The 27,378-nt window shown below is 43.2% G+C and overlaps 2 protein-coding genes across 5 annotated transcripts in view; one reads left to right on the top strand and one right to left on the bottom strand.

Moving 5' to 3' along the window:
* The window catches only part of PIDD1 (p53-induced death domain protein 1), a 202,771-nt gene extending 200,448 nt beyond the window's left edge, over positions 1-2,323 (bottom strand). For all 4 annotated transcript variants that reach the window (XR_015308514.1, XR_015308515.1, XM_086957757.1 and 1 more), the window contains exon 1: positions 2,186-2,323. The gene's annotated coding sequence lies outside the window, so the exon portion shown is untranslated. The remainder of the gene's footprint in view (positions 1-2,185) is intronic.
* A 471-nt stretch (positions 2,324-2,794) lies between these two features.
* On the top strand, positions 2,795-15,960 carry RPLP2 (ribosomal protein lateral stalk subunit P2). Its single transcript, XM_086957760.1, has 5 exons — positions 2,795-3,043; positions 7,778-7,901; positions 8,052-8,100; positions 13,924-14,019; positions 14,618-15,960. Exons 2-5 carry the CDS (start codon positions 7,779-7,781, stop codon positions 14,695-14,697), a joined length of 348 nt encoding a protein of 115 aa, XP_086813886.1. The 5' UTR covers positions 2,795-3,043; position 7,778; the 3' UTR covers positions 14,698-15,960.
* Positions 15,961-27,378: the final 11,418 nt, after the last annotated feature.

Genomic DNA, 27,378 nt, shown 5'->3' with positions numbered 1-27,378 from the left:
CAGCTTTTCGTGCCACTTTGGAGGAATTTATGTTGCCTCTGTCACATTAAACATCTTTTTTATCTGCTCCTAAATCAGGGGTTTCTCATCTTCGGGCAGGAGGGGGTGGTGTTGGTTGGTTGGTTAATTAATTGTCAGATGTCAGTCACAACATTTGTGTTTAAAGAATGTTTTTACCAGCTAAGATAGTGAGTGGATAAGAGCTGGGAGTTAATTAAACGCATTTTGGGAGAGGGGAAAATGTTGAGGGTGGGGGCAGAGAAGGATATGTGGGGAGGACCGCAGAAGAGCTCCTTTGTAGGCGTGAAAAGAAAGTAAAACAAGCATTGGCATAGCCAATAGGTCTCGCCTTTGGGACTGTATAAGTGTTTAGCCATGCAACAGTTGATGGTGTTGCACCAAGGATATTTTGCTGCATAGCTAAAAACTTATAAGGTCCCAAAAGTGAGGCCTATGGGCTATGCCAATGCGCTCAGTTCCCCAAAACAATTTTTTTTTTTACTTTATTCAGCGCGACGCCATCTTTACGGACACCGTGCTATGCTATGCAATGCAAGAGGTGTTGCTTTTAGTATTGTAAATAACAATGCCTTTTAATTTTTTTAAGGCATTGCTCTTTACAATGTCAACAGCTTAAAAATAATGTCATTGCGAGACCTAATGCATTGCAAATGTTTGTTTCTTATCTGTGTTGGCTAAGAGGATTCTACACCTCCAGATTGTTTTTGTTTGTTTTGTTTTTTAGGTCATGCGTCAGCCAGCTCGCATGCGTGGCTCTGTGACACTTCTTGTATACGCTCAACCTAACGAGTAGGGAATAGAAGCCCAACCCACTATCCGCCCATGTTTACCATTGGCTTCTGTCCTTGTCTGTCTTAAATGCTAGCTTCTGATTCGTCAATCCGGTTGTAAGTCCTTGTGCTTCAATTATCTTTTATAATAAACAAACTAGTTGCTATGGGAGAGCCGATAAGCACCCCCAGCTGCATGTTTCCAGTCAGCTATTTGTTCACAAGTTCCGAGGTGGAGAGATTTGTTTTTGTTTCTTTTACTTTCAATTGTGGCTCTTGGGTAAAAAATGTGCGAACATTTATGAATTGATGTACTCTTAAACAATGGAAGCAAGTCAGCTCACAACTTGCTCTTAAGTGTCGCTAGCGGTGCAGCGCTATATGCGAGTACTGCCAGGCACTCGTATTAAGAAATGCACCCTGCATAAGACCTTTCTCAAGCAACTCTCCAGGAGTCAGGAAAACCCCACCATAATGTGCTTCAATTATCTTTTATATTAAACAAACTAGTTGCTATAAAACGAGCATCAACTTTTCGCAGAATTTTGTTTTCAATAATTAAAACATTTTAAAACAATGTGCTAGGAATCACAAGAGCATTTGCCATGAACAGAATATAAATGTCCGTATAATACTAACAAAGGATTAAAAAAAACTGAAAGCTGGGGTGTTTAGAGTGCGGTATGTATGTTAGCATTGGTAGCTACTCGAATGCCCGCCTGCTCAAGAATACTTGTTGACAATAACTGAAATCACTGCTTCTTTAAGGCCTGGCTGTAAGCCTGGGGAGGCATATACCAGATTGTCTCATTGTATAGCAATGTCTTCACGCTCTCTTGGTCAGGTACGTGGTGTTTAAGGGATTTATTAAGCATGATGGCTCACACACCGGGTGACAGTGTTCCACCTACATAGGTAAAAGACATTGGCAAAGCCAATAGTTTGGGCTAAACACTTATAAGGTCCAAAAAGCGAGACCTTTTGGTTATGCCAATGCTTGTTTTAGGAGGGGCTTATCACAATGTGCTGGTAGTTAGCACATTGGGCTCCAAAGGCGAGACCAATTGCATAGCAAATGCTTGTTTACATTAACCAACGTGCATCAAGAAAAGGGATGCCACTGCAACTGCAGACTGTGTATGACTGATTTTGAAAATGAGAACCGGTGTTTAATGATGATACCCTATATTTAAAATGTGAGCCTTTTGGTGTCTCACGATGTCTTAAACTTAAACGGGCAACATAACAATTTGTCAACAATGTTTCCTAAAAAACAAAGCTAGCACCCAACATTCTGTTAATTCTAAAAGTTTGCATTTAGTAGTAAATGTTATGCAACATAGGGGGAAATCTGCAGATCCTGGCTATCTACGTTTAACTAAGGGAACTCTTACCCGGTTCGAGAAAGGTACCTAAAACACCGTCTATTCTTCCTGCTTTGGGACCTGTCAGGGTTTAACAACGCCTTCTGCACAATCAACCCCGTCCCATTGGTTCACTGTGGGGACATTTCGTTTAGCCGTTAGGGAAAGCTGAGGTCTGTCTTCAGTGTTTATCATACCCGGTCTTCCGGACACAAAACTTTGTAGTGGCTTCTCTTGCCAGTTCTTGTACGTGTAGTTTAAATCGTTTTTCCTGTTGTGCCAGTCACCTAGTTAAACTAGGCAGACTTGTTTGGTTGTTGAACTCGCCCAGGAACAGACTACTTTTGTGAACACCGTCCTTAAGTTGGCTTCCAAAGGTATTAATGCTTTACGAGCTGTGCACACATATGCCGCGTCCTTCAAAATGTTGCTTGTTACAGAAAATCCTATTCTTAGATGACCACATCACAACACTCCTTTTATCGGCACTGTGTGCCTCTAGTCTTGCACCAAACCTCAGTAAGTTCGTACAAGTTCTTGAGCTGCAAGCGAACGCTCTTATATTCGACACAAAAAAATTCCAACCCAAGATGGCCGCCAAGCAGAGCACAAAAACAAAGAATCTTTCGTGTCAAAGCTGCGGTACATTTCACCAATAGGAAGAGACGTTAGTTGGAGGTCATGTTACACATTTCTTGAGTGGCTATCCATAGTTCGGAGGCCCTTGTGGGTAATACAAGCTGTGTTCAGACCGTCAGGCGCAGGCGCGCTCCGCCTCTTCCGTCTTTCTTGTCTGTCCCGCTAAGCGCGTCATCTTCCTCTTTCCCAGCAGGCCGCTGTAGTGGACGCACGCTCTGCTCGTTAGCTCCTCTTTAGGAACCGCTTAAAGTAAGTTAGTCCATGGTGCTAGAGAAATCGTCAGCCACGTGCAAAAGCTCTACTCGAATCCTCTGCTGTGCCTATTTTGGGACAATAAGAGACGCGTGAGGTATCTACAGGCAGTGTGTGCTCGGCTCATATGCGGACCCATCACAAGGGAGCGTAACGTGCTTGCCCTAAACGTTCCGCAGATTTACACCCCCAATTATCTGCACAGTATCTCTGCTTTAAATACTAAATAATGGATGTTTCATATTTTATCAGTGACTGCGCCTGAAGACTGGTGTCTACACCCTTTGAGTTTGCATTTAATTAGCTGCAGTTTCCCATCCTAGGATCCGTTTAAACATCCGAAACCGTGGTGTTCCTGCTTCAGGGTTCTCATTAGCGAGATCCTTTCCACGGCTCAAATAAGAGTGCCTGATTTTGAATGTATTAAATTAATTTTATTTCCACCGTGTCTGATCAAACGTGGCCAACATAGCTTAAAATATTTTTACTGCGTTAGAGCTTTTACTAAAGTATAGAGATCTTAACTGTCGTGTTGTCTATGTTTTACTTATTTGTCTGTGTTCTTAGTGTGTGTCACCGCGACCTTTAAATTATGGAAACTACTTTGTGGTCTCTCGTGACATAGGTTTCCTCATAATAGCCCAAACACCTTTTCAGTTTCCAATGTAAATCAGCTAAACTAAATTTGTGTTCCCATTCGAGTGCCTGCCCTTGAGTGAGTATGTAGACAACATGAGTTTAATTGAAAGCAGTATCGTTCTGAAAAAGGGGTAAACGCTTTACTCAATAGCAAGTATCCAGCTGTTAGGAAATGTAGCAGAATTGGAGATCTTTACAGAGGGCTCATGATTAAAAAGAAAACAATCTGTTACCTTACGTTTTCAGATCCGTAGCAAGTTAATTCAAACATAAAAAATATTTTGGAACTCATCCTCAGCTTGCTAATACGACTGCCAGTAGGTAACCTTCCTGTTTTGCAATTTTTTTTTATGGTGACTTTTTGAAATCACTTAGCCTTTTAATTGCACCAGAGCCCCTGGATGGCAACATCGGTCAATATTACACTGATAGAATGTGTATCCTCTGTTGCTGATCTTAACTTTTTAATACCCAGCGGTGTAAAATGGTAATCGACACCCCCAATATATTCTAACATTGTAGAAAATGTCAACTATTGGAAGAATTTTGAGCACATGCTCTAACGAAAGTAAACAAAACTAAGTTGTGGTGCTACTTTTAATTCTCACACTAAAAATTGCTAGTTAGGAAGCCTTGCATACCTAGTGAGAATACAAGAAAGTTGAGAAAAACACTGAAAGCAATGTTCCTTTTCAACAGACTCTTTTCGTGAAATGTTTAATGTAAGCAAATATTACAAAATGTAAGACGCAAGGTCACAAAAGTAGTCAAAAGATAATGTTCTTCATTCCATGTAGAAACAGTTCTCATTCACTATGCAGTAATTAAATCACAATTCTGGATGAATTGTCTGAATGGGGAGGCAATGGTCTGTGTTGAGCGGTTCTTCATTCGCCTCTGAAGACTTGCTGCTTATCATTCCTATCACAGTAGTTGAATGCAGACCGCTTTTTTGCCCACTTTAGTAGGGTGTATTGTTTGGATGTCGGCAACCAGTCTCCATTGTAAATGGGCACATGTTGTGTTCCTTGGCTGCTGTTTACTCTGGTCAGGTGGATTGCAGCTTCGTCTTTTTAGTGCTAGGCTAGTTAGCGCTGTCTCTTCGAGACGTGTTCAGAGTATCTTCTTTAGCTCTGCCCAGCGGATTTGGTTGGCTGGCCTACCTTTTGGAAATTCCTTTACTGTGGTTGATCAATAGTGTCCATCTGCCCTGTTTTTGGGTGCTTGGCTCCCTTTCATGGAACATCAAATGGTTTCTTTTGGTTGCCCATCTATTGCCTCCTCACTCGCAGACGCACCCCTCCTTCTCCCATTATTGCTGCGGTCATTCCTGGTTTTTTTTTCAGTGCTAGTTTACTATTGTAGGGATCGCGGTACGGCACGCTTTCCGTTTAAACATATTAACCCTTTCCATACTCATGGCGGCTCCACGCCGTCATGAACCACGGGTGGCGTGTGCTCATGATGGCGTGGAACCGTCAAGCAACTGCCGCTCCGTCTAAGGGGCACTAATTCCCCACCTGTGCGGGTGAATTAGTGAGTGGGCGGGGTCATGAAGGCTCCATGCCGTCAGCACAAGCTGCCCGTGACTCATGATGGCGTGGAGCAGTCATATTTAAGGGAGCGCCACGCCTAGCCCCACCCTCGCCGCAGCCGAATTCGTGCCGTGGCAAAAAGGTCAAGCAAAAGCGCAACATGCTGCCACTGCTACAAAAATAAAAAAATATGGCGACCACACAGCTTATTTTTCTTTTCTATTTATTGACTTTTGTTGCAATGGGGGCATGCTGCACTTTAGCTTTAAATGTCTAAAGTGCGGTGTGCCTCTATTTTAAGTCGATGAACCGAGAAACAAAGTCATGGGGATGACTCATTACCTTTCCATTTGCAAAGCCAATAGCTCTACATTCAACTAATGCGAGACCTGTTGCATTGCAAATGCTTGTTCTTTAATTTGCTGGCTATTCTTAAATACATTATTCTGTACTGGAGACCTAAGCTGTCCTGATGTATGAACTTATGTCATGCTCCCCTTGCATCTGCCTGGCTCTGTTCAGAAACTCGGGTGTACAGTTTCGTTTGGGGGTTAATTTTGATTCTGTTGGTAATATAACAAATCTGCACTCTGGTAAGCCATTCGGTCCTGGATATAGATTTGTTTTCCAGGATCACCAAGGCGGTGTTCCAAGTGACTGAGGGGCAGATGTATCAAAATACCTATTTGCGATTCTCAAATAGCGATTTTTAGAGAATCGCTAATTGCAAAATGGTATGTATCTAAAAAATCGCCTTTTTTTAGCGATTTCTTAAAATTCCTTAATTGCGATTAGCAAATTGCTAATCGCAATTAAGGAACAATTTCCCATTCATTTCTTTGGGCCAGGAGGCCCATAGGAAGAAATGGTAAGTTATTATCAATTTGCGATTCACAATTTGCTAATCTTAAATTTAGAATAATTTCAATTGTATCTTAAGGACACCCTGCTGCACCTCCTGAAATGTACATGTGTGCGCATATGGATGTATGAGCGCCACATGGCACCTTTAAAAATGCCAAAAAGTGCATTTGTAAAAATTTGCAAATTACCAACTACAAGTTGGTGGTAATTTGTGATTTCTTAGTGTAAATTCACAAAACTTGATTGCTTCTTACATAGCATTTAAGGAATCGCAATTTGCGATTCCTTTAAATGCTTACGTAATATTAAGGAACTGCAAAATCTGCGATTCCTTAATATTGTGATGCGTTTTAGATGATACAAGTCTTTTTTAACTTTATTTTTGTTTTGCAGTTAATAGGAGGCAAACAGACAAAGCATAGAATTTAGGGAAACAAATAGACATCAAGTAAATGCAGAAACATAAAGAAAAAAAGTTTTGACAGTTCGTTATCAATTCTAAATAACCTAAATAAAGTAAGAAGAAAAGCCATCAAATGCAACAATAAAGAAATAGAGAGAAATACATTTCAATGCGAGAGCTAGTCCTAAAAAGGGCCCAGTTCTTAGATGCAGGTGTACACCGTCTCGTCCCCCTCAACACATAGACCGATGATTCTAATTTATGCGATGCAACCATCCTGGCTTTCCATTGTCTAAAAGTAGGGGGCCTCAGGGCTTAACGACTGTGACGTTATGCATAGTCTGATCATGGACATTACAATAAACAGAAATGAGCGAGTATATCTTGTTCTTTCGAAAAATTAGTATTCATACCCAGTTATAATTAGCTCTGGTGTGAAGACCAGTCTTTACGGTTTGTTTTTTTGTTTCATCGCCTGCATTCCACCTATTGCATAAAAGAACACGCCCTGGCTATTATGGTCCTAGGAGGAGGGTATCTTCTGCTCATCTAGGAGCTCATTCAGCTGGCTTCCAAAGCAAGGCCCTTAAATCTGCTCTTGGGCTACTATAAAGGACTAAATAGCTGCTCCCTTACCTACTACAAAGGACAAAATGACTGAATACTATAAAAAGTAGATTGCATTTTGTCGAGCAGTTTTCTTCAAATTCGGACTCTTATTCCTTTTAAATTCTGTTCAGGGTTTTCACTTTTTTTAAAGGCAACCCATTTTTAAAGATTGAAGACAGTGAACACAATGTAAAGTTTTGAGATGCCCTAAGATTTCCTTTCCCTCTGGTATTTTTTAAAAACGTTATTTAAACAATACTTTACAATAATTGACAGTCAACAGCTCTGTATTGGCATTTTAAATACAAGATGTATTGGCTTAGCCAGGAGTTTTTTTTCTTTAGAACTTAGTGAGTATTCTTCCTCTGCTCAAACTGTCCCAGCCCACAAGCTGTGTTGCTCCCTTCTCCTCTGTCAGCCTCATTCATTGCTTCTACACATCAGCTTGACTTGCTTGGTTTTCGGTAATTGACTGCTTCTTGGGTTTTAGTTGTTGTGAAGTCAAGGAACGACTGCTCTGGGATGAACAATATAGGGGAAAACTTCTTAATTTAGTTAAGTATTTATTTAGACATAAAAGACTGCTTACAGAAAAATTGCGTTTGTTCGAATATTTTACAGTCTGCGTTTGTAGGTGCGTTTTATTCCTGTAGGTAATGCATATTGCTGTCTTTTCCGTAGAATGCGTTACGTTGCTGCCTACCTTTTGGCTGCCCTTGGGGGCAATGAAAATCCCAACTCAAAAGACCTTTCAAAAATCCTTGAAAGCGTTGGAATCGAAGTAGACAATGAACGCGCCAACAAGGTATGTCCTAGTGCAGTCTAATGAATTGACATTGTGCAGTTCTGCCACGCTTCCCTTTTGCTCTTTGAACTGTGTTCGGTCTTTCACGTTCCCAAAATGCAACAATTGCTTTTTTTTTTTGTTAATAAAATAATGTTTCTTTTATTCTAGGTTATCACAGAATTGAACGGCAAAAATCTTGAGGAAGTCATTGCTCAGGGTAAGTACATCTTTCGTCTGGGTATCTGAGCAAATCATATCTCCACATTTTCCTCGGTGCGCTAAACTGCAAAAAAAATGATTACCATGGTTTCACTATTGATTACTTACTCTTTTTGGCTGAAATAGTATGCCGCAAAGTGATTGTCTCCACTATCTGCTAAAAATATCCTACATTTCATGGTCAAGTGCCGAAGCTTGTTTCTCTACTTGTCTGAAGATTGCCCCATCAATTTCCTCTCATCCAACTGCGGGTAAACTGCCTTTAGTTCGTCCCTTCAGTGAGGTGTAGATTATAGCCGTAGCTACCGACTGATGGATTCATTACCCTTGTCATACAGAGGTAGCATTTACGGATTCCTGGCCCTGACCTTGACTATTGTAATTATGTGGCACAGATTTTTTGTCCATGTTTAGTAATGGAGCAAATAAAAGCCAAATTGTCAAGTCAAAAAGATATATATATATATAGCGCGCTACATACCCGGAGGGTCTCAAGGCGCTTGAAGAAGGGTGGGGAGTTATTTGTCGAATATCCAAGTTTTAAGTTGCTTTCTGAATGCTAGATGGTTCTGAGTGAGACAAAGGTGAGTGGGGAGTGAGTTCCAGGTTTTAGCTGCGAGGTAGGAAAAGGATCTACCTCCCATGGTGGTTTTATTGATGCGAGGTACGGTAGCAAGGGCTTGGTTGGAGGATCGTAGCTGACGGGAGGGGGTGTAGAAGGAAAGACGTGTGTTGAGGCATTCGGGTCCAATTTCATAAAGTGCTTTGTGTGCGTGGGTTAGGAGTCGGAAAGTAATCCTCTTATTGACGGGGAGCCAGTGGGGGTTTTTCAGGTGGCTAGAGATGTGGTCTTTACGCGGGATGTCTAGTATGAGTCTGGCTGATGCGTTCTGGATGCGTTGGAGTTTATTCTGGAGTTTTGCGGTGATACCGGCGTGTAGGGTGTTTCCGTAGTCCAGGCGGCTTGTAACCAGTGCATGGGTGACCGTTTTTCTGGTTTCGGTGGGGATCCAGCGAAATGTTTTTTTGAGCATGCGAAGAATGTTGAAGCAAGATGATGAGATGGCGTTTACTTGTCTGTTCATAGAGTGAGGAGTCCAGGATGACGCCCAGGTTCCGTGCGTGGTCCGTCGGGATGGGAGCTTTTCCAAGGGCCTCTGGCCACCAAGAGTCGTCCCAGGCGGAGGGGGAGGTACCTAAGATAAGGACTTATGTTTTGTCTGAGTTCAGTTTCAGACGGCTATGATTCATCCACTCGGCTACTTCTTTCATTCCTTCATGTAGGTTAGTTTTGGCGGTGTTAGGGTCTTTGGTGCGTGATAGGATCAGTTGAGTGTCATCCGCGTAGGAGATGATGTTGAGGTTGTGTTGGCGAGCGATGGCTGCGAGGGGGCTCATGTATACGTTGAAGAGGGTGGGGCTGAGTGAGGATCCTTGTGGTACGCCGCAGATGACTTCAGTGGCCCCTGAGTTGAATGGTGGGAGGCTGACTCTCTGGGTTCTTCCGGTGAGGAACGAGGTGATCCATTCCAGTGCTTTTCCTTGTATTCCGATGTTTCCGAGTCGCTGTAGTAGGGTGCTATGGCAGACTGTGTCGAAGGCTGCGGAGAGGTCGAGTAGGATGAGGGCGACTGTGTCTCCATTGTCCAGGAGAGTTCGAATGTAGTCTGTTGCTGCGATGAGGGCGGTCTCCGTGCTGTGTTTGGCTCGGAAGCCGGACTGTGAGGAGTTGAGGGATTTGTTTGTTTCGAGGAAGGCGGCGAGCTGGTTGTTGACAGCTTTCTCGATGACTTTGGCTGGGAATGGAAGGAGCGAGATAGGGCTGTAGTTTTTGAGTTCGGTGGGGTCCGCTGTGGGTTTTTTCAGAAGGGCGCTGAGTTCTGCGTGTTTCCAGCTTTCCAGGAAGGTGGCGGAGTTGAGGGAGCAGTTGATGACGTCTCGAAGGTGTGGTGCTATGATGGAGTCTGCTTTGTTGAAGATGTGGTGAGGGCAGGGGTCTGTGGGGGATCTTGAGTGGATGGAGTTCATCAGGCGGATGGTGTCCTCAGTGGAGATTTGGTTCCAGTCATTAAGGATATTTAAGGGGGGTGAAGGTCCTGCAGAAGGTTGGGTGGGTCGGCAATGTCTGTAGAATAATTTTTGTAGCCGTCTTGGTGTTTTAGCTCACTTTAAAAAATATCAAGTGGCTATTGTAACTACACAGTTCCCCTAAAACTATTAACATTTTCCCTTGATAGTAGTAGTTTTTTCTGCTTTATGCTCAATGGAAAGCAATCCTGCATGTACACAATTCTAGTACTAGAAGATGGTTACTCTTCTCTGTGCATCCAGTTTTGAAACGTTATTTCCTAGCTGCATTACCTTGCGTTCACACTATAGGGTCCTTTGAATAAACCATCAATGTTTCATTTTTATAAATGTATATCTAAATGCAAGATTTCTAAGATTCTTATGCAAGTCCTATTCCAATTATTAATGGTTTAATAGCAATCACACTCATGTGAACATAAATGAAAGGATTCATTCTTTACTCCCTGTCCGAGGTATTTACAGTTTGTGTTGGCTACTAAAGGTGGGGACATCATTACCCGAGCATGTGCCTTTACAATGAACACAATTGTTTAAAAATAAAAAATTTGTAGAAAATGGTGAATTATACAAATATGTATTCACTGCATTTGTCATAGGTGCCACAGTAGTGCGTAATTAAAACGGCCCATGTCCTAATACGGTCTACTGTGTGCTGGGTTCTTTGCCATGCAGCTGCAGTATTGCTCTGGAATTATGTGCTGCAAGATTTTTAACACCATCTTGATCGTGTTTGACATGGCCTACTGGGGTTTTCTGGACCATCCTAGTCAGCAAAACAATGAGTAGGGCAGATCTTGAGCTAAACACTCCTTTAGAGATACCCTGTTGGTGGTTGAGGAAACGCTTTTTAGGTTTGCTTATAAAGACTCCCTTTGCGGTCTCACCAGCCTTGGGATTTACAGAAAAATGTAATATGTATGTAATGTTTTCGGTCTACCTTTGTCTTTTAAAGTATTTAATTCATGCTTTATCACACTCTAGCCTTGTCTCATCATTGTGAAGTTATTTGGATTAAGCACATTTAATTTTTGTTTTAACATGCTGTCAACCTTTATGCCGATTGGAATTTTTACTTCATATTTTAGGTTTTTAATGCCTATGGAATGTTTACAAAAACATTTAAAAAAATTACTTGCTTGTGAAGGCCAGGCATATTGGCTTTTGCCGATGCTTGAAGCTTTCCAATACTTATCCATTTTTGCCTTTCTGCAAAGATGTAGGTAGTTACCTATGTGCACACACTTGCTGCTCACAATTTCCCTGTTTCACTGTTGCTGGATTCTTACCTGTTAATATTTTTGGATTTCTTGTGTTGTCTTGTGTCCATTCTAATATCCACAGGTTAGTGTCTGTACCTGTTGGGTTTCGCTTATGGACGAGATTAAATTGGAAATGCCTTTGAAAAATTGGCTTATTAACAGTCTATCATTCAAAAGGTTGTCCAGACATTGTTTTGTTGGAAAAGATGGAATAATTGATATTTCATTTTGCTTTTTGCTAATTTTCCGATTATTTAGGAGATTATGCTCAGTGAGTCTGGGCTTGAGCGAACCTCCCTCAGCACCACTAAGTATTTTCCCCACATTTTCAAAGAAATTGAAGATTTTACATTTGTGCACCCCGTCTCCTCTCTCCTGTTTAATGCTAGCCCCCTTATCAGTGGTGTTCAGAACTAGACTGTTGTAGTCTGACCAAACTGCAAGTATTGTGCCCTTCTGCAGTTCATATGGCACCTTTTTAACATGCGCTGCTTTCTACTGCCCATTTGGTCTGGTGGCTAAATCTCAGACTTCAGAAGATTCTGCCTTCCCCATGACAAAATCGAGCGATCCGTGTCAAACCTATCTCCTTGTTTTCCATCAGAAATACGACTTTAGATGGGATTTCAGTGTGTAGTGTGGGCTGCACAAGAAACTTTCACTTGGTTGCAGTCGCAGCCGGCATGATTTGCTAGTGAAGGGTTCGCACAGGGGTGGTTAAATAATAATAAAAAAAAGAAACGTAACTTCGCAATGTCGTGGATCCTTAACCAGGTCTCATTTTCCTGCTGAACAGGAAGCAGGCAGCTTTCCTCCCCTTAGCCAATCGCAAAGCTGCAGCGGCAATGTTGTGATTGGTGGGGACGCTGCCAACCAAACAGTCGGTCTGCAACATTGGGCACGCCACTCTTCCCCTCCCCCCCCCCCCCCCCCCGCCCTCAACCAGGCATACCCTTCTTTCTCGCAGTGCGAGAAGCAGAAACATAAAATGGTAGTTTTACCATTTTATGTTTCTGCTTACACTGCGAGAAAGCAGTGGGGTGATGCTCCTCCGCCCTAATGGAGGAGTTGCCCCTGCTTGGTTGTCAGCCTTGTACATAAACTTCACAGTATTGTTTTGCTCTTGATGAGGTTGCTGCTTTAAGGATAGTCCACTTGTACGGTTTTATTGAAATCTTACTGTGAGGGTTGACTGTTAATAATATGGAATGGTCGCACAACGTTTTATCATGGCGATATACTATTCATAGTTATGGTTTATCTGAGTATCAGTCCATTTTCAAAAGTAATGGCACCCAGTCCTGTCGACGATGAATCCGGAACACATATATACAGTTCTTCCAGTCACCCCAAATAACCTTTGGCACTGCAGTGGTCTTGGCATTGAGGGAGTAAGGGTTGGAGTACGCATATCCCCTGTAGACCGGCATGTGTTCTTTCCAGAGGCAGTTGACTGAGTGCCATGTTCTCTATGTAAATCTCCTTCACAGAATTGCTAGGGCATTCTAGGAACTCGTTGGTTTTTCTTCAAGATAAGGGATTAATGGTAAAATATATGCAACAATTACTAGGAAGTGCTTGGGGAGATTAATGCAGTTCGAATCCACATGGGAACCGTTTAACCCCAAAATAGTCTGTGCGTTGTTTTCTTATCTGCTGAAGTGGCATTATTGCTTCATTGCTATTTTGACAACATGTTTACATTTCCGTGAGACTGAGAGCGTACATTCTGTGATCCTCATTAGACCCCCACAACGTCAATTGCTGTTATTCAAAAACGTATATTCCGGGAAAATAATTAACTGTTGGTCGCATGCCGGTATTTTTCATTCTTGTGTGGAGGGTGAGATGTTCTCGTCCAGAACAGTTCATGCCATGCGATGGAGACTAAATGATGTGGAACTAATTATATTAAAGCTCGGGGAACTAATTATAAAGCTCGGGGCTTGCCCTTTAGCGTCTCCGATTCAAATACAAAACTTCTAAACTGTTTCAACTGAGGCGTGGCACTGCTGCACAAGTGAAATACCAAGTCCACAAAGCGATCAGGACTCATGTTGGAAGTAGAGCACAAGGGAGGACTTCATCCCAACACACGCATGGCTGACCAGCTCTCAATATAGACTCTGCGTTTCCTAATCTGGAGCAAAATCACTTTTCTGGCATAAGAATGGCTACCAGATCAAAGCTTAGAAGTCCTCCCCTCTTCCCATTGGTGGTTCGCCACAGAGCAGTGTTATGAAAGGGGTATCGTTTTTCAAGAAATGGTATCTGTTCATTATAGTGGTTAGCCTCAACCTCAAAACTTGACAGGCTGTTGATACAATTATGTGGCAGCTTTGTCACGAGGGTGTTGAAAGTTAAAAGTGCTCGTGTTGTCTGAAGGGTGACTAATATGAATTTCGGCTGTACAAGACCTTTATAAGACCCTCGGGCTGGAGATTGAGTTCATGTTTTTTTTTCTTGCCCAGGCTATGGTAAACTTGCAAGTATGCCCGTTGGCGGAGCTGTAGCGGCGTCGGCAGGTGCTGGTTCTGCTGCCCCAGCTGGAGGTGCTGCTGCTCCCGGTAAGTCGATAGTATTGCAATATGGTGTCTTTTACATGGGTAAATGAAAGCTTGCGTGGATGTTAAGAATCATACATTCGCCTGCATCTCTTGCCTACTTCCTCTTGTAATTTATCATGGGCACAATCCCGCCTATATGTAGAGGGAAGCAGGCGGGCTAAGCGCCTTTATATTACATCCACTAAACTGTTTGCTTTAATGTTTTACTATGCGTATTTTGAAACGTTTGTAAAACATTTTTTTTTAACTAAGTGCATCATTCAAATAGGCACATTAATTGACTGACCAACGAGGTGGCCAGCCTTTAGCTACAAAGCATGTGATCTTTGTAATTTGTCATGCTGACCTGTGATCAAGGCTTGCAGAACCTGAAACTGGTTAGGATTTTTGGCGGACTGAGTTACTACCAACTGAATGCTTATATTCTGTGGTGCAGTAAAGCACTTTGATTCTTTGGGAACACTGGAGCCGAGATTTCTTTTGAAGAAATTTGTTGATCTATATTTCATATCATCTTTGAAGGGACTTACTTTAGAGATCTAGTATACATTTTCTTTTGCTTCTGTTATCTTTATTTTTCAAACCTTTTATTTTACAGTGGAGGAGAAGAAGAAAGAAGAAAAAGAGGAAGAGTCCGAAGGATCTGATGATGACATGGGATTTGGTCTTTTTGACTAAAATATTGGCTATAAGAAAAAAACAATAAAAACTTTGTAAAAAAAAAAACAAAACAGCTGTTTGACAGTTTTGGTGTAGTGCGATTTTACTTGGTGCTGTTTAAGAAACACAATTTACCTGCCGATTTTCTAAGCTTCCTCCAATTCAGTGCACACAATTAAAAAAAGACCTTTTTAACGGTGGCACTGCTTGCAGCTCTGTGGCTGGACCAAGAGAAGCAGCCTACCTTTTGGAGACTAGTGTTCTCATGGCAGCCCTTTGGTATGCATTTGTTCTTTGTGGTGCCTGCTGTAGCCCGGAGAGGGTGGGGGACATTGGGCTACTACACATTTGCTATACTACTGAATCCTGACTACAGCAACCAGCATAGCCTATACACGTACAGCATCATTTAAAGGTTATTGTTAAAGGCATGCAAACCTCTCCCCATCCTAATTTCTCACAAAAATTAAATGTACTTCTGTAAATCCAAACTCTTGCTTATTGCTGAGTTTGTACCAATTCTAGATATCACTGATTAGCTGAAATAAGCTTTTGTTTAAAATAAATCCAGACCAGGACACTGTCTTCCACTCAGAGGCTTGGGACTAGATAGTCTGATTCCAAAACTCTCAAATCTGGTTTCATATACATTGGAGGAGTTCAGGAGTTTTGTAATGAGTAGTAAGAGATGGTCACTAGTTAACAGTTGGTAATTGGCAGTGCGAGTTGCCTTGCACCAGTGGAAACTGAAGAACTGGCACGAGTAGTCAGAAGGGCTTCGGGCAGCAGCACTCTAAATTCACCTTTCACAAGAATGAAATACAATCCTAATGTAGACTTGGAGAGTTCGAGCATTAACTGAATATGGTTAATCCAGTGTAGTACGTGGGGTTCTGAAATCCCTGTATTTAAAAATTGTCTCTAATTCCTATATAGTCTGCGGTTTGCGAGGCACCTAGTTGCCGATTATAAAGAAATGTACGGCAGAACTAGACTTTAATAACAAATTAGTCTAGTTGCCAGCAGCCATGGTGAGTGTCGGGTCAGAGCATAATTAAAGCAGCTGTTTGAAGAATGAAAACAAAGACTTATCTTTCTAGTGCTGTTATAGCTATCCCATAACTAGCTGAAAGGGGAAACACTGCACCGAATTTATTTTTTGCACTTCTGTGGTAGTTCTAGAAAAGTTGAAATCTTTGTATGTTTATACATAATTTGAGACAAAGGGCCTTTAAAAAAAAAACTTTGATTAAACCAATTCTAATATCCTTTTCCAACCAATATCCAGCAGCTTTTTTAATGTACTTATTTTTGTACTAGATTGTATTTTAGTCTGCAGACATGCTCTTAAGAAAGTGCTATGCAAAAAGGATTTAAGTGGTTTGTGGGAAATGTGATGGTGTTACCATGTATTATAAGGAATAAAGTACTGTTGTACATGGTACTGATGTATGGCAGTGGGTACTTTATCCCTTATGTAATAGATGGGCGGCCTGTAATTCCTATATGAAAGGTGGTCTGTAATTTCTTTATTGTATTAGAGGGGTGGTGTTTCTAGTAACCTGTAACAATGAAATGATAGATGCTCACCTGTAACGTATGTCATTCTGTCTGCTGCCAGCAGCCAAGGTGAAAAGTTGGTTACAGAATTACACCTGCAGCTTAAAGAAAGCAGGCCTTGAAAAAACATACAAATGTTACCAGTCCGGCAGGTCTAGTGACTTGAATAATCTACCTGACCTAACTAATGCTCCTGGCCTGAAGACTGATCTCAATTGTGTGATCCTAGTCAAATATTTTATTTCACATAGTTAACATTTTTTTATCACTCTTGGGAGCCCCTTTGAATATACTAGTGCAGCATGTCTGCTGTACAAAAAATATTTCATTTAATAGACTAAAGGCTTGCTCCATGTTGAAGAATCTAGCCCACATCTAGGGTACACCTGACCACTTACTTGCCTATTAGCCACTAATAGCTTGTCATCAGGGGCAGGAATGTTTGAGTTCATGCCCCAAAACTCGCACTTTGAAATAGGAGTGGCAGTAGCCACTCTCTAGTAATAGGGTTACCAGAGAGAGTAATTCCTCCTAGTTTTGTCCTGTAATGACTTTGCACCCGTTTGCTGAATCTCCACAAAACTTGGCAGACCAATTGCACCTGTTCCAGGGGTGGAAGATTGAAAGTTTTACAGCGTTTGGGCAAGGGGACCAAAAACAGACCTGCATTTTATAAAGATAAGTATTATTAAGTATTGGATGTAGTGTGAAAGTGGCTGAACGGATTTTCGTGAAATTTGGTAGGATTGGTTTGGACATGTGCAGATTATCCATTTGGGTAGTTCAGGTAAATAGAGTAAATATTTTATACATTGTAAGGCATTTTAAGTTCTTTGTTATGGTATTTCGCAGCAGTACTGCTTTATATAGCGATGATCATTCATTAGGTGATTGGCTAATGACTGCCTTTACAAAAGTTGCAGCCATGTTGTTTTAGGTACAGTTTGCCCATGTTCGTTACACTTTGGTATCTGGGTATTAGGTTTGATATTTTTCCTCTTATCAATTTAGGAAAGTGGTAAAAGGTCAGGAAAAATGTTTCTATATATAAAAAGAAAAAATACAAAATACCTTGGGATAATGAACCCTCTACAATTTCAGCCTGGATGTGTTGGGCTGCCGGAAAGTCCACCTTGAGAGGTATGATCATGCATAATTTATCGATATGCAAGAGGGAAATTAGTGGTACACAAACTCATATTGATATGGTGGTACATGATCTTACCAAAACTTATGTTCAATATCCCACACAGGTTTAGTTACATCAGTTGAAACGAGCAAAAGATGATGCTAATTCTCATTTCACTGCACAAGCAGAATATGCCCTCCGTCGTTATTGGTAGTATGCCAAATGATAAAGCATTGGAAGATGGTGGTTACTGGGTTGATATAAAAAATAAGGTAAACAGTTCTTAGTTTCGCTTCTTAAAAGGCTTTTTAAAGAGCTAGTGATGCTGTAATTTGACCAGAGTTTAATTGAGCGATAGGCAACTTAATCTTTTAGGAGATCCCCTAATTTTGCCAGTTACAATCCTGTTTCACTCATTAATGCAGACATGAAGATACTTGCAAAGGTACTTGCAACTCTCCTCAAAGTTCTGCCTAGCCTGATACCTATATCAAGTTGGTTTTGTACTAGGACGTTCTCGTAATCGCATGCATCTCTTGTCCAATATAATTTTGCAAATTCAAAAAAGATCCAGATGATATGCTGCTACTCTTTGAATGCTCGAAAGTCTTTTGATGGGGTTGAGTGGGGGTATCTTTATCGCACCTTCAGCAGGGCAGGGTTAGGTCATGGCTTTTAAATCTAAAGTTCAGTGGTCATACATAACCCCTTCAGCGTAGATCAATTGTGTGGGCCATATATTCAAGCCCTTTCACATCTCGCCAGGTATGCATTAGGGCTGCCTGCTAATGCCTCTTGTTCCTTTTAGCTTTTGATTAATTGGCGGCAGCAATCTGTCAGTCCTCTTCGTCCAGGGAGTGAAACTTCATGTTGGTGCTTGTAAGATCTTCTACGCAGATATTATCTTTTTGACTTAGTGAGCCAGAACCCTCTGGCCCTCAACTCATGACTCTAATCGAGGCCTTTGGGATCTTTTCTGGGTATAAGATTAATCGGTCAAGTGTGAGGGGATGTCACTCGCATGTAGGATTTGGAGAACCATAAGACTATTTGGTTCTTAGCATGGAATGCCTTTGGTTTGAAGCATAGGGGTGTGCTGATGGGTATAGATAAAATGGTGGTTGATAATATCCAGCCTTTGTTGAATAAGGTGGAGCAGGGCTTTGTGAGGTGCTCCACCTTGCAGGTATCTTTTTGAGGTAGGGTACAGATGATTAAGATGGTGACGGCTCCCAGATATAACTTTTTGGTATTCTGCGCTTACCCTTCACACTATAAATCCGAGCACAAAGATGTCTATCTGGGAAGGCAGGAAACCACAAATTAAATAGTCCAGGTTACATGCAGATTCCAGATCAGGTGTGCTTCGGCTTCCGGACTTGCAGCTTTACTATTTGGCTCAACATTTATTGCAGCTGGTTTATCTTTTGGCTTTTTGTTACTGACAAACCACATTGGGTGGCATGGGAGCCTAATACTGCTAAGACTCCTGTCGGTTTATGTATCTTGTACAATTCTCGTGCCTTAGCAGCACCTCTTTGTCCTCCGACCATAAGGGCTGTGCGTCACGGAGATATTTGCACCAACGCTTGAGTGGATAGCACCAATTTGAAGCAATGAGGGAATCTCTAGATCGAAAGCCAATTAGAGGGGCTAACTGGGAGTTAAAACCGTTTGAGAGCTCCTTGATGAGGACTTGTTTTGTTCCTTTGAGTCGTTAAAATCGGAACTTTCTCTTCTCCAGTCACAGCTCTGGAAGTATTGGCAAGCGTGGCATTGCTTGAAAGGTAACCTGTGGAGATGATTCATGTATCAGCTGTGCCAATTGTGGATTACCTTAGCCTGTGGGGCTTTTCCAAGGGTGATGGGTCTAATATGTACCAAATACTTATTGACAATTTATACTCATGTGATACTTATTTTGCTACAAAATTCTACTGGCAGGAGTGGTTGCAAGTAACCAGTGGTATGTGCACACTCGGAACATGACAACCCTGACTCACAAAGGAAATGATGGCAACCGATCTAGAACCCTTTTGGTTGGTTACTCGTGCATGCCCAAAGAGGTCACATGAAATACACGTTTCAATATTTATTGAAGCAATATTAATTCTTCTGTAAAATGTGCCCTGCAATTCTTAATAGAAGGAAACCTAAAGCAATCCATCACAAGGATGGTTAAGAAAATAAACAATTCAACCATTGTGCTGTTACTTAAGATGTATGCTGCATATGAGTACTGTAATGTTGTGCTCCTATCTAGCGCACCTATCCTACTGTGTCTAGGGAGTGTGAATCGACCAGAATCCCTGTAGGACTGAGGTCTTCAAACTTGTCAGCTGAGCACTCCCTCCCCCATCTAAACCTTTTTACATGTTGAGCCCCCACTACCACCACCTGACAAAAGTTCTGGAAGTTGTTACTCTGAATCCTTGATGGCCATTCCCTCCTGCAGAGCCCAGGTCATAAGGGCAAATAATATTAAAGCGCCCCACTTCCAGTCTTGAGCAGTACCTGGAAACAAGTGCTAACACAATTTTGTAATATATTTTTTGCAATTTTATACAGCGCAAACATAACCCAAAGGTAATGGAGCGGTTTATGGGAGCATCTTTTACATTACACAAGCACACATTCATTTTTAGTAAGCACAGGACGATAAAGTGATTTCCCCAGAATCACAGGATGTTGAGAAGACACCAAGAACTGAACCTGATTCCCTAGCTCCAGTCATCAGCGCTGGCTGTTGCACTACATCCTTGCCCTTGACAATATATCAGAACAAGTCTTGGCACAGTCAATAGGTCTCTGCAATCAGATAGCTATAGGCAATATAATTGCATTTGGGTATGGCTCGGGCTGTTTTTATTGCTATACACAAATGTATTGGTAATGATTGCTGAGACCTATAGACTTTGCCAGTGCGTGTTTTAGAAACCGCAAACTTGTCCGGAGTTCTCACTAAAGGCAATCAGGAGTTGTTCTCACTAAAGGCAGATCCCTTTTGGAGGTAAAATGAATGGCCTTTTCAGCAAAGATGTGAGGGCTCAAAGACACAGGTGTCTGTCTTTGAGCCCTCACACATGCACATGTGTGAAGCCCACACATGCACAGATTATCACAATCCCTCAGCAGAGCAAAGCTATCTTGCCTACACAGAGGGTTGTTCACAATCCCTTGGAGCAGCCAAGGCAAACTCCCACTCGGGCACAGAGTGTCCGGCTATGTTACAAATTGGTTGGGCAGGGGGAGTTATTGGCATATTAAGTTGTCACAAGGGGCAAATGGGAAGAGAGCCCAGACTGAGCGAGGGGGGAGCAGGTTAGAAACCGAAAAGTAAAGGAGAGACCCTAACAAAAAGCAAGCGGATGCAGCGTGGGCCCAGTGTGTGCCTAGCGTGAGCTGGCTGTACAGGAATTTGGATGGAATTCAAGACTGAGGAAATAAACAGCAGGCTAAACGGTTGACATTAAAAGACGGATTTAGAACCTCATGGGTGTAAATGGTGTATCAGGGGAGAAGAGATGGGCTAGTTTAACCATGTTAGGATGTACTTGCGTCCGTTTAGAATGTATGTCTAAACTGAAGGATGTTGTTTGTGCACTCAACTTACTACTGAAATAAAGGCCTTTTTCACAAACAGCAAATGTATCTTTAGTCGTTCTCTGCCAGTGTGAACTTCCGAGTGAGAACCCATGTCTACATGTCAACATCATGCTGCTCAGTGTCGGCATAGTGCTCATTTGCAGGAACTCTTCGAACTTGATGGCTTGTGGGATTTCCGTTAAAACAAACATTCCCAGAATTCCCCTTCTTTGTGCACTTGTGTCCCTCTTTGCTTTATGCATTTGGGTAGTCCCTGAAGCAAAAAAATTAATTTATTTAACGCTGACCTCTATGGAGAAACTAATATGCTGGCTCTCAAGCTGCCTCCAGTTCCACCAACGTAGTCCAGGTGTCGATGGTGCAGAGCTCTGCCTCCTTGCCCTCCTGCAAGAGGGCAGCAAAGATTAGTTTGTCCGCCACAGTTGCCGACTGTGCACCAAGCGTATTTTGACCGCTGGAATTGATCTAGCAGCTTTAGAATTCTTTAAATTGTATTGTAGTGTGTAATTGCATTTATATAGCGCTTACTAAAGAGGCGTTGAAGAGCTTGTCTTCACACCTTGAGTAGCCCATAAGGGGCTTCTAAAATATGCACACATGCATTGATCTGTTCCTGAGACACATGGTGCCTAGTGTACATGAGACCTTTGTATCTAGTTTCTGTCCTATCCTATGAAAGAGGTTTTAGGGTAAAGGGGTGAGGGGGCATTGTTTCAGTAAAATCTAAAAATCTACTTAAAAATCTTAAAAATCTACTTTCCGGTGAAGTCCCTAGAACAGAGATTGTGTTTTGTATCTTTGAACACCTTGAAAGATGTGTATTTTTCAGCGCACGAGACAGGAATGATACCAGCGTCATTGTCCTCTTCAGTCAGTCCTGCTAAGTACCATGCATTTAGTGTTAGACTACCACATTTCAGTGTGATACTCCGCATTACTGCACTGAAATGCATTGTCATGCATGTGTTTCAGCACTGAAAGGCCTTCCCTAGCTGCCAAGGTTTCAGATTGTCATTTTAATAGTTTCAGTGTAAAATGAGTGACATTTAATCGGCTATGAGTGACACTTTCTCGTGAGCAAAATCAAGCAATGAAGATGAGGGAAACTTCTGTATCAGGAATTACAGCCATTTGAGCAACGAGAAACACTAAGGTCATCTTAAAACTGCTGCAAAGCACGAGAAATTGAAGGGCAAAATCAAGTGCAGCGTTTCAGTCTGGACTCCAGGCCGATCTCTGTCCCACGTGGGACCGGGGCCGAGTCTGTGCTGAGGCTATTTGAATGTGAGGCCCTTGAGAGTCCCCAAAATGGTTCTTTCCCAGCTGCCTTATAATTTATGCCAAGTCAGCTGACTCGCGTCTTCGACAGAGCTGTCGAAGACAGCACCGGGCAAGTCTCGGGAGAGGCACACAAAGGTGATAGCCAGCTAGGCTGTTGCAGGAGTAATTGTAAGCATGCCCCAGGCTCTACTAACTTCAATTTTATTTTAAAAACAAATACCCCAGCAGTAGGCACCCACATTGAATTCTGACACCTGCTGCCCCTGTGAATAAATATACCTGATCCAACCTCCGTATTAAATAAGGAGAGCAGTGAATTTCCAAGACTCATTTGCCGTTTCCTTGTAAAAACTGATGCGCACAATGACTTTGCATTCGAAGTTCGCCTAGCTGTCAAACATAAGGAATAGGCTGACTGGGGGCCCAGGGGATACTGGAACCAGAAAACAAACTGCCTCTGTAACCAGTTTACAATGGGGTGTAAATATGCACATGATCTATAAAGACCTGTGAGAACTCGGGTGTGCTGGAGAGAAGACTACAGACACTGCTCAGCCGAGCCCACAGCAGCTTGAGCTGCAGCAGCAGCCTAGATGAGACATACGATGGGTGGGGGGTTGAAGCCCTGTCAGCCTAATAGGCGTTGTGCGCTTGGAAGCAACAATGAAAGGTGAAGTGGTAGGGTGGCGTGCGGGTGCCCCACAGATTGAAGACCTATGCTGTAGGGTGATCTAACTCCCCCCTCCCCCCCAAATCTGTTACCAGTGGCTGTTAGACGGAGACCCGGAGGGTCGGCCGAGTACAGGGGAGAGGCCTCCGGTGAGGGCCGTCTCCGGTGATGGTACAGACAAGTAACTCCCCCACCCCCACAGATGGACACCACACAAGGATGAGTTCTGCACACTTTATATAAGAATCTTGAGGCAAGGTGATAAACGATACAGCGGGACCAGGACACGAGGATCCTGCCAATTCTAGTCTCTGTAGGGAAAAGGGGTAGCGGGACAGTCTTAGTACCGGTCCGGTACGGGAGCAGCAAGAGGTGGAGCTCACAATCCTCAAGCTTGAGGGTCCGCAAAGATGGGCCGCGGCAGCGCCAGCAGGCTACGAAGATGGTTTGAGGTGATGAGGGCCACGGCAGCGCCAGCAGGCTACGAAGATGGTTCGAGGTGATGAGGGCCGCGGCAGCGCCAGCAGGCTACGAAGATGGTTCGAGGTGATGAGGGCCGCGGCAGTGCCAGCAGGCTAGGAAGATAGTTCACGACGAGGAGGGCCGCGGCAGCGCCAGCAGGCTACGAAGATGGTTCACGATGAAGAGGGCCGCGGCAGCGCCAGCAGGCTTCGAAGATGGTTCACAAGAAAGGGCCACGGCAGCGCCAGCAGGCCTCCAAGGATGAGTTTGTCTCGGTGTCTCTCGACTCCAGGATGCAACTGCCTTCCTGCTCTGGAGCTGCCCCTGTTATAGGTCTGGCCTCCTTTGATGTCCGGACCCTCGCACTTGGAGGTCGGGAGGTCCGGGATGAGGGAGTCCAGACACCCAGCAGGGGGGTGGAGCCAGCGCCCGGGGAGGCCGGGAGCGATCGACACCTGGCGGAGGGGAGCCATTGACACTCCTTCTCCCATTGACCTGCCAAGTGGTCTCTTCACCTCCTGGGTGGATGGTGGTGCCTCGATGTCGGGCCTGGCCAGGCCCAGGGTTGGGGTCGAGCCGAGGCCACGCGGCCTTGTCGTGTAGTGTCCAAAGATGGCGGCTGGGCCGGGGCAGTGGTACTGACGGGGGCCCGGGCCAGCCGATACTGGGGTGTTCAGGAGCTGGAGTTCCGTTGTGGACGGGCCGTGGGTTGCCCCGATGGGTTGCCGGGATGGTTCTTGTCTTGGATACATGGTTCTTGTCTTGGATACAGGGAGAGCAGGGGTCCGGGCCCCGCCATGCGGGGAGGGAGCGGGCCTTCCACGAGGCCTGTCCAACAGTGGCTATTTGTGATCAGGGAGCCTGTCTTGGAGAGCTGGGCATCGTCCCTCGCAGAAGGTAAACCAGTCAGCTGGGCTGGAATTCCGGCATGGGCTGACCTCAGCATTGTCAGCGAAATGCTCCTCTGTGTAACAAAGGTGTGACGTTGTTTATATAATCATGCCAAAAGCCCAACCAGGATGTGATTGTTGATTCTTTAGTGGTAGCTCTGTCGCTGAGAAGACAATAACATTTTGCGCTGTGAACCTAGTCCTTATCCATAATGTTCAAGCCACTTGATAAAATGCCTATGAGGAAGTTTAAATGTAAGGAAAGCCATTTCCGAGAATACTATCCCGCACAGGCACGCAAGCAAATGTGTGTCAAATGGCAACATTAAATCATGAGCATGTAAAATGGTGGTGTACCTACTGTGGCCTAATGTGACCACATGGCCTACACTGCTTGGATATAAAGGGACTAAAAGCTTCTAAAAATACATGCCAAAAAATATGGTCATGAAAACTTAAGAACCCTAACAAGCATTGTGCTCTGTAATAATAAAAGCATAGAGCAAGCCAAATTGCAGTAAAATTAATTGAAAAAGCGAATCAAAAGTTAAAATTTACAAGTAATTTAGAACACTAAAAAAGCAAGGCTGAATAAAAAATCTGCACTGTTCGAAATTGTTAGATTGTTTAAATGTTCAGAGAAGTAGACTAACATTGTTGTTCCTAGTGACCGCAGACGATGTTCCCGGTGGCAGCCATTGCACCGCCTGCATGGCCAAAATTTTTCAAATCCAACCCTCTGAGCAGCTGCCAAAGGAGGAACGGCCAGCAATGAATCTACAGAGGACAAGCCATTATCCAATTAACAGGAGCTGAAGCATTCACGAAGGGTAACAGTAAAAGTGGGCCTTCAGAAGACCCGCCAGCAGTTATGTCGGCAAAGTGAACCGGTTGCATTCGCAAGCATATGTTCAGGGCACACTTAATAGTGCATAGTAAACAGCGGAATACAGGCTGCACGCAGTGTAGCCAGACAGGCCTAAAGGACTAGTACCAGTTGTTGTTTAGGTCTTGGAAGAAGGGTGCACCAAAGGACTGTATAATTCTCTCACAACATAGGAGCACATGTGGCAGTGCCATCCCCACTTGGCCGCATAACAAAACGTCCATTGTGGAGCAGGTAAAAAAAAGTGTCCCGACAATCGGGAATATGACCAGCGCTAAGCCATCAAAAATGCTTCCAAGCACGGAGTGTATAATAGATGGAATAACTCTGAAGACCGACCACCTGGAAGGTGCTAACCAACCCGGAGCCAATGGTCTTAAAGTGCGCTACCCCCACAGTATTGGAAATGTTGAAAATGTGGTGCACTAGCTCCCCATTATGGTGTGGGAAATTGGTGCAGAGCAACTATTGTTTCTCGAAGGAAGACCTTGCAACTTGAAGATTGAGCATCTTCCTTGCAGATGTCAAAGCCACGTGTTTCTGAAACAGAGGATGTCAGTCTGCTTAACGCATCAAAGTTCACATTAGAAACTCCAATTGAAGGCCAAACTGCTGCATCCCTAACTGTATGGGCAGGTGGAAACATTACTTGTGCACAAAAGGTCAAGACTGCAGAAACTGTCCCCAGATAGGCGATTCCCAGTCTCATTACAGCATCCCTGATCGTTCAACATCAAATAGCTACAATTTGAAAGCAATCTGAATGCACGAGGAACCACAGCAGCTGGTGAACCCTTCAGATAATGCAACAAGTTTGCCTTATAGTGAAATCTCCATGTAAACTAGAGAATGGCCTGGAGTATTCTGTACCCCTAATAAATTTTAGTGTCCCCATTCCTACATCTGTATGTGAAAGGTAAGATGCATAACTAGTGTATAAATCCCTCTCCTAGCGGTTCATATCTACCCACTTGATGGTTTTGTAAGCGGTCCTTAAAGTGAAACATTGAGATTGGCAGAGAAACCCCTGTATTAAATGATCTGCTGATGGAATTTCGCCCGCCAGCAGTGAATGGCTATTTCTCCAACTTTTCTATGTGTAACCTAGTGTATGTTGTGTCTTTCCTAGTCATAGTGGTCTGTTCTTTAGTTAGATTGTATGGTAAAAACAAGCTATTGGCATTTCGTTAAAATGGGGTGCAACCAGTACATAACATCTGCAGAGTCCAGCTTAGTAGTACATTAGGCCTAGGTTGTGATTGGCCATTTTTCAAAGAGGACATGTAATTCCGATGATGTTCATAGCAGACAAAACAATGTTACCCAGAGAATATATCCTAGTGGATAAGGTGGTCATACCATTGTCTACGACTGCTAGAGCCTTTTCCAAATTTCTCTGTCAATCTCACGCAGTGTCTCAGCAGCTTCCTGCTCTGAAACTTTCTACACTTCATTGTATATTGCAATCAGAAAGCGCTTTTGACATGGTTTTTGAGGACATGGTAAAAAAAATCAAGTGCTGTTTCACCTCAGACAACGTAAAATGTTGTAGCGTCTCTAGGCAGAACTTTAAAATGCTGTATGTTGTTACCACTCCTGCGTGTTGTCTGCATGTAACCTGGGTCTGGCCTATTTATCTGAAATACGAAATGAGGGACAGAGGGCTTTTGGCAAGGTCTAGCATATGCACCCAGAATCATGGAAAAAACCAAGTAATATGCCGTTCCTAATTGTTAAAAGGCGGAGTCAGTTGAAGGGATCTAAAAGCGCTTGCCTATGAGTGAATCAAAGGGTGGGAATCCATTTTATTGTAATTGAGAACCCTCAGACACCCAAATGGGTGTCATGCTTCATCATCGGGCTGCTCCTCGTCGGATTGGCGCTGCAATACCCGACGGGCACCCGATGTATATTCATGGAAGGATAAACAATGTCTTTTTGAGCCAAATGTAAAATTCACATGGTTGTCTTTGTGGAGGTGGATCTTGCTCTGACGCTTCCGAAGAGAAGTCCTCAAAGTAGCCGGAAGCTGTTTGTAAAAAGTTGGGAGGCTTGTGGAGCTGTGTAGAACTGGTAGATGGCTCTTAGGGCGGTACGTTGCAGTAGATGCCATCAATGTCTGCTTGCAGAATTGAAATCTGTGCTTCCATATATAATGATTGTATGGCATTTGTTGATATAATGTCAAGAAGTGAGACTTCACTGATAGCTGTCC

Source organism: Lissotriton vulgaris, chromosome 2_1 (assembly GCF_964263255.1).
Source record: "Lissotriton vulgaris chromosome 2_1, aLisVul1.2, whole genome shotgun sequence".
In the NCBI taxonomy this organism is placed as follows: Eukaryota; Metazoa; Chordata; class Amphibia; order Caudata; family Salamandridae; genus Lissotriton; species Lissotriton vulgaris.
This window is presented reverse-complemented; position numbering and strand designations above follow the sequence as displayed.

Coding starts and splice junctions, on each gene's coding strand:
- RPLP2 (XM_086957760.1), top strand. CDS start 7,779: ATGCGTTACGTTGCTGCCTACCTTTTGGCTGCCCTTGGGGGCAATGAA. Junction 7,902..8,051: donor ACAATGAACGCGCCAACAAG/GTATGTCCTAGT, acceptor CTTTTATTCTAG/GTTATCACAGAATTGAACGG. Junction 8,101..13,923: donor TGAGGAAGTCATTGCTCAGG/GTAAGTACATCT, acceptor TTTCTTGCCCAG/GCTATGGTAAACTTGCAAGT.